At 40.6% G+C, this 7,648-nt stretch overlaps 2 protein-coding genes across 2 annotated transcripts in view; both read right to left on the reverse strand.

Annotated features, from left to right (window-relative positions):
- The window catches only part of PIGQ (phosphatidylinositol glycan anchor biosynthesis class Q), a 37,587-nt gene extending 35,881 nt beyond the window's left edge, over positions 1–1,706 (reverse strand). The window contains exon 1 of the mRNA XM_089539714.1: positions 1,560–1,706. The gene's annotated coding sequence lies outside the window, so the exon portion shown is untranslated. The remainder of the gene's footprint in view (positions 1–1,559) is intronic.
- A 4,036-nt stretch (positions 1,707–5,742) lies between these two features.
- On the reverse strand, positions 5,743–7,648 carry LOC149306307 (E3 ubiquitin-protein ligase TRIM32-like). The gene is made up of 2 exons (XM_089540911.1): positions 7,584–7,648; positions 5,743–7,211 (listed from the first exon to the last, which is right to left on the reverse strand). Exon 2 carries the CDS (start codon positions 7,201–7,203, stop codon positions 6,121–6,123), a length of 1,083 nt encoding a protein of 360 aa, XP_089397037.1. The 5' UTR covers positions 7,204–7,211; positions 7,584–7,648; the 3' UTR covers positions 5,743–6,120.

The raw sequence follows: 7,648 nt of genomic DNA on the forward strand, positions 1-7,648 counted from the left end.
GATTGCATTCGGATTGCAATTGGATTATACAATACTTCCAATTTCCCTTGTCTGATAAACTCCAATGTCTCTGTGTACCTCCCTGCCAATTTAGGCTATCATTTAACGCATCTGATGAAAACGACTCTGGGCTACCGAAGCGTAAATAATAAATTTGATACCCTTTGCTTTTGCTACAACTGCTGCCTGTAAATTTAATTTCAGCATGTGAAAGATTGAAATAGTCCACTAGTTAATGATGCAATTAGTGATGTAAGTACAGTGGACCCTTGTTATCTGCTGGGGTTTGGTTCCAAAATCCCCCATCCGTGGATGCTCAAGTCCCATTGAATATAATGACAGAGCAAAATGGTGTCCCTTATAAAAAATGGAAAATCAAGGTTTGACTTTTGAAATTTATACTTTTTTGGAACATTTTCAAACCGTGGGTTCTTGAATCTGTGTATAAAAAAATCCATGTATAAGAAGGCCGACTGTCCCTTTAGCTTGGATTGCACTAGTTTTGGAGCAACTTAAACAATGCTATACCCAACTCCACAGGCTTATGCTTTCTAGCTGCAATCCTGTGTGCACTTGCATAGCATCAAGCTATAAGCAAACTAGGCATTTGCAGTGTGGCCCTAGAGCAAATCAAGCCTGAACATTGTCTATAAGCCAAGATAACTAAAGTGAGCCTGGGAAGACATTACTCAATAGAAAAGACAATAATGCTTGGTAAGAAAGAAGGCAGTAAGAAAAGAGGAAGACCACGTTCCAGATGGATAGATTCAGTTAAGAAAGCCACAGCCCTTAGTTTGCAAGACCTGAGCAGGGCCATTGAAGCAAGGGAGACCTGGAGGTCTCTCATTCATAGGATCACCATAAGTCAAAGTCTACAGCAGTTAAAAACAACAAGTGAATAACACAGAGGCCATTTCTGTGCAAGTTAGTGAAAGAGGAGTTTATCACACCAGGGCTGATTTTGACATTAAAGAGAGACTAAAGCACATTTAAAACTTCCCACAAATGAAGCAGAAATGGTGAGTAATTGCACCAATGCTTATCACACGCAATTGCACAAAGAAAGTGATAGCAGAAATTCATTGTCGCTGAAATCCCGAAAGTAAAAAGATGCGCATTAACGCTTCTTTGTGACCACTTTAATGGCGTGTTTTGTGTGACGTCGTGTGAAATCGTTTTGTGTAATTACGCGGCTTTTTCAGGGATATTCATGGGATAAACTCCCAGTCTCCTTCATGTGATAATAAAGGATACTTTGCAAAGGATATTTTGAAAAAGAAAACTACATTTCCCTCCATTCCTTATGTCCAACATAAGGCCACCTAACTGTTCTGTTTGGCCTAACTTGTGTTTTCATATTAATTTTCCTTGTATTTTACATACCCATACTTTTAAAAATCATAACAAGTCTAGCTCTACCTCCTACTTAGGGGCAAAATTCAAACAATTTCATGTACTAATCAGGCACATTCCACACTAGCAATCTGCACATATATAGATTATAGGTATGAAGAGAACAGAATATCAAGGATTAATTTCACCTTCAATTGCATACTAACCTGATGAAGCCTAATTTTCCTAGAAGGTGGAACGTGAGAACAATCCTCCAAAGAGCAAAAAGACGTCTGGTGCTCTTGACAGTTACTGCAGCATTCCCTCTACAATGTATGTATGTAGGATTCAGCTGTTTTCTACCAGTTGAATGAATAGTCACATATTTTCTGGGTGGGACACATGTTTCCCCTCCGAAACAGTGTCTGCTTTTCCATGATAAGTGTCAAACTGTACAAACTGATCCCTGTCATCTTTGCTGCTACACTTTGCTTTTGCTTGAAGCTGATAGTGCTATAGCTTGCACAATGCCTTCTTTCTAATCTTATTGGTGACTATACAGCTTCCCGTATAGTTTCTCAAACGCTTATCATTACCATACTTATGTCAAATATCTTCTGGACATAGGGTTGCACCTACGGGATGCAGATAATAAACCATATCCAATATGCAACCCTCTTAAATGCTAAATTCTTGCAGACGACCCATAGTTTTTAATTGCTTTTAAGACAAGCACTCTTGCTGATATGGAGAAGCACATAAATGTTTTCTACAGCAAAAAGTAAAATCAAACTGTTGTAAAATTAGGAAACATTCATGTAAATATAAAAAGCAACGATACCTTTATTTGGCCAACTCCAAAGTAGAAAATATATTATGCAAGCTTTCGAAGCTTCACTAACATTAACATCTAGGGCTGCTGCCACACTGCAGAATTAAGGCAGTTTGAAACTGTATTAACTGCCATGCTATGGAATCCTGGGATTTGTAGTGTACTGTGGCACCAGAGCTCACTGACAGAGAAGGCTAAATAGCTCACAAAACTACAAATTCCAGAACTCCATAGCATTGAGCCGTGGCAGTTAAAGCAGTGCCAAACTGCATCAATTCTGAAATTGCAGAGACGGAATGAAGGTCTATGACTCTAGTCTTAACATCATCACCTTTTTTCTCTTGTATGATTTTAACATCTTTGCCTGATGAAGAGGTCAGTGAGAGTTAAAAGCTTGCAAAATGTATTTTATTCTTTGAAACTGGCAGAATAAAGGTATTGCCGCTCTCTCAATTTTGTATGAATACTGTATTTTGCTGTAAAATTAGGAACTGAATGAAAGAGGGAGAGTTCGAATGGTAACCCCTGACATTGCCAGTTGCTCACTCAAGTGTGTGAATTTCAATTTTACTCCTTTATGTTGTAAAAATGTATGTCCTCTTTGATCAGCAGCATCAGAACATCTCACCTCATTAGCAGCTGAAAAATGAAGTCGGGTTGAAATGAAATGATATCTGTGTGGAGCGAGCATTAATAGAATAAAAACGTCTTAATGTCAAGAGCTGTGCATATTCTGATTTTAAAAAGAACTTGTCAATTTAGCCACAGCTTCATCACAGTATAATTTATCAGCCTATTGCTGAACAAAGCATCTAATGACATTAATTCCAGTTTAAACAGGCAGCAGGCTTTTTTGGGGAGGGAGATGGGGGCTTGTGCCAATGTGGTGTATTGGTCTGAATGTTGGACTGGATCTCTGGGAGACCAGGGTTCGAATCCCTGCTCAACCCTAGAAACCCAATGGACAACTTTGGGCAAGTCACACTCTCTCAGGCTCAGGATGGCAGCGGCAACCCCGCTGCCAAGAAACTCAAGGTTCTTCAGCTTAGGGGTTACCATAAGTCCAAACAACATGAATACATGCAACACATATGCATAAGCTTTTTACTCTGATATCAAAACAGGAATTACCTCTCTGTTTTATGGTGGAATATGTGACTTACATTTGCCATTTGTCTAGGCTGCGCATAATTATGCGCTCTTTGTATGCTGCCATGGAAATTTCGTAAAAAGAAAAGAAGTATATTGCCATTATGAGTAAAAGCAAGGAGGGGGAAAGATATGCCCCAGCAGGGTTTATTGCATTCTTTTAGCTTTTGGCACATATTGCTATTGTCTGTGATTAGATAATTGCATTTAAATTGATTCTAATTCCTATTGTCACCTGTGATGCAAAACATGCTCAGGTAATTTCCTCCCACTCACCAACTATATATTAGCGAAAGTGTTCTCTTTAATTATATATTGCCAGCGTTCCCTTTGTGCAAGTACTTTCAAAACCAGAAGACTGGCGAAAGCATTTTCTTCATATATATTCTGGGAAATATATTTGCTTTACCTCCACAAATTGGATTGCCATCTGATTTTGCTGCACAGGTGATGCTTCGCTTGACCAGCTTAACCAATACCTGGTGTGAACCACTAATTATCCTTTTATAGTTGCCATGAGGACAAAAAAATACAAAGCACTCTTTAATGATATACATAGAAATAACTATCTGAAAGTAATTCGCTTGGAAAAGCGGGATAGAAATAAACTTTATTATTATTATTATTATTATTATGGTGGGGGGATGCTTTGATTTCACATCTGCATGCTTATTTTCTGCAATGACAGCATGAGTGTGGCAAAGTGGTTTGAGTGTTGGATAGCACTCTGGAGACCAGGGATCGATTTCTAGCTTGGCCATGAAACCCACTGGCTGATCTTGGGCAAGTCACACGCTCTCAGTCTCAGGGGAAGGCAATGGCAAACCTTCTCTGAAGAAATCTTGCCCCCCAAAAAACTGCATGATAGGTTCAGCTTAGGGCTGCCAGAAATGACTTGAAGGTACCCAACCTTATGAGTGTTGAGGCAGAGTCTGTGTGTGCATCTGGGTTGGTGATCCTCCATTTAAAATATCCCACTGTATCTCCAAACTGGACTATGGTGGGCAATGTGGGAATCCAACACAACGACTGCCACCAAATAAACCAGTACCTGGAACTCCAGCAAAATAGGAGGAGGATGCTTATTCCTGGAAGTGGGATCCATCTTTGGGGCTGGTATCCTTAGCCTCCATGCCACTTTTTTTAGAACTGAGGTGTCATTTTCATCCCCAATGATGTCTATGGGAATGATACAGAGTATATTTAATTCCTGCCTTGTCCTCCATTTAGGTCAGAGTGTCTGGACAGCACTCTTTGAAAATATGATGTGGCCTTCCTGGACTTTTCCATCTGGTGTGCCTTAAAGTCATTTTGAACTTAGAGATCCTAATGGGTTTTCTTGCAAGTTTCTTGGGTTTGCCACTGGCATCATCTGAGGCTGAGACAGTGTGACTTACCCAAGGTCACCCAGTGGGTTTCGTGGCTGATTGGGGATTCGAACCCTGGTTTCCAGAGTCCTAGTCCAATGCTCAAACCAATAAACAAGTAAAAATGTTCCTAACAGTAGAAATAAGAACAAAGAAGTACAGTTTTTCTTGCTTACCACAAGGTGGCAAGCTCTAGCAGAAATCCTACAAGCTTAAGTACTGTATTATGATTCTTCCTTACGGGCTCTAGTTCTTTATGATCTATTTCAATACAATACTATGTGAGATTTTTCGGTTTTCACAATGCCTGCAGAGAGCCCAATCTCTAAGTGAGCTCTTTCTTGAAACAGGAGTTTGCATGAAGATATTGCTGCTGGTTGGAAGAAGACATTTCAGGTGCTTTGAGGCAAAGTTTTTATCGTACAATTCCCCTGCTGCAGACATGAACTTTTACTGGGAGTCTAGAAAACATTGTACAGGTGTATTCTGTTTGTAATTCTCCTGTGGTCTCCTTATCTTCCATCTTTTTTTCTTATCAGACACACACATACAGTTAGAGAATTCAAAGATATAGCCACGTTAGTGTGTAAAATCAGTATGTGAAGAGATATTGTAGCACCTTTGAGACTAACAGGAAGAAAGATAACCTCAAAGGTACTACAAGATCTCTTTACATATACTGTATATACTCATGTATAAGTCCAGAAATTTTAGTCAAAAAATTGACCCAAGAAATCTGGATCAACTTATCCATGGGTCAATGTAAATACTGTACTTTTACTCTTATATAGGAACCGTCCCCTGGTGAAAAGGAAGAGTGTAATCTGACTTGGAAGCATTGACCCCCTTCTATTCTCTCATCCATCTAGCATTAGCACAAACAGTTATTCCTGATGAGATTTTTAAAGCTCTTTGGCATTGTTTTCCTTTGCGTCATAGATCCTGTGTTACATGCCCGTAAATTTTAACCTCGATTTATCCATGGTTCATATAAAAATCCATAATTTTGGCCCTAAAACCCGCCCTCGACTTATACATGAAGCCAATTTATAGTCGAGTAGATAAGGTAATTCAACATTTATTTATTTATTTTATACATATCCTACTTTGCTCCAAAAACCTGAACCCAAGCTGGCTGAATGGTTCATTCAGTACTGCTTAAACTAAAGCCTGAGGACCCAGTCTTCTTTTCTTGTAATATTTGCTTTGTTTTTAAATCTTTCTTGCCATGCCATTTTTGTATGCTGCTGTGTCTTTTCTATTTGGCTAGAGTGAATCATGCGGCTAAAGTCTAACTTGCTATAATCAATCATTTTAATCTCCAAAGCAGTTTGGTGCATCATTGGGCAAGTGAATGTATCACCTGGTTGGTTAGTGTGATAGAGAAATTGACACTTGGTACAGAAGAGCCATAAAGGTAATGTGGGAAGGTGGAAAATCCTACTTTGCTGCCCCTCTAGGACTTACAATAGGACTAATATCAGTGCCATAATAGGGCCGTACCCGGTATCTGAAGACTTTGACAAAATTATCCCCATTATCAGCAATAAAAAGCAACCCCTGCGTGGAACAAGCTATTCCCGTTGGCCTTTGCAGACCTTTCGATACCAGGCAGATCGGAGATCCACTTCTGGGAAACAAGTGAACTTTCTGGTGTTGTTCGTCCGCCACAATAATGTTACCTTCTCTATCAGAACAGACCCCAGCGGGATTGCCAAAGCTGTGGTGATATTTGGTGCTGATGGTAGAGACCAGTTTGTGACTGGTGCTGAACAATTTGACATCCCCGCATTCTTCGCTCACCACAAACCCTCCTTCCGGGGCCAGGCATACATAGCGTGGCCCTTGCAGGTTGGAGACGGAGTGAGTACTCTGCATTTTGAAAGCACGGTCCAGGGCAAAGCTATGTACTTGGCCTTCTGTGTAGTCTGCCACCAATATTTTCCCAGATCCATCTACTCCAATTCCTCTGGGGGCAGAAAACTTTCCAATTCTTAGCCATTCACCTTTGGAAAACTTGGAGTGATTGTTGAAAATGCGGATGGTTCCATTTAGCATGTCGGTCACGGCTACCATTCCTGCCCTGGTGACAGTCACGTCCTCTGGCAAAAACGTCTCCTGCTTTTTCCACTCTGTACATGACAGTGACTGAAATGTTTGGCCTGAATGGTTGAGGATCTGGACCCGGGGTGTGTTTTCACTAGTCAGGTAAAGAGATCCGTCGAGTGAGCAGTGAATTCCACATACAGCTCCATAACGGCTGCCGTTGGGATTTGGGATCCGCTGAACCAAGTCGTCCTGCCTATAGTAAAGATGGTTTTTGATATTGTCCAGGTCATGGCAGATGATCTTGGCTTTCTCTGCCAACTGATGGACTTGATGATCTGTGACCATACCCATGCCAGGGTGACTGCTCAAGAGAGGACTGGCTTTTTGAAAAGTGGCATCCGATTTAACTTGGAGAGTATAGACAGTCTTTAGAAGTTTCTCCTTGCGCTGTGCATCCTCCAAAGTATAATCCATCCTTTCTCCTTTAAATCAAGAAAAAAATAATATGGTGCTTATAACATCACAGTTTGTCAAGGCAGGGTTTGAACTCATTTCTGCAATAAAGAGTACAATTTTTTAAAATCAAGCTTTGGAAAAGAACAAACCATAGAACGTTCAAAATGAAGGCTGAATCTGCACTGCAGAAATAATGCAGTTGGACGCTGCTTTAACTGCCACGGCTCAAGGCTATGGCTTGGGATTTGTAGCTTTGTGAGACATTTAGCCTTTTCTGCCAGAGAGCTCTGGTGCCACAACCAACTACAAATCCCAGTTACAGCGGTGTCAAAATGCATTAATTCTGCAGTGCAGATTCAGCCAAAGGTATCTCTCATCCAAGTAACTCTGCTCCCTACCTTAGTGCGGCTGCAGTTCAGAGAGAGTTAGAGTCTCCTGGAATAGATACCTGACTTTAGTCCCC

This window comes from Sceloporus occidentalis, unplaced genomic scaffold (assembly GCF_023333645.1).
Source record: "Sceloporus occidentalis isolate IW3139 unplaced genomic scaffold, rSceOcc1.0.p SCAF_10, whole genome shotgun sequence".
Lineage (NCBI taxonomy): Eukaryota > Metazoa > Chordata > Lepidosauria > Squamata > Phrynosomatidae > Sceloporus > Sceloporus occidentalis.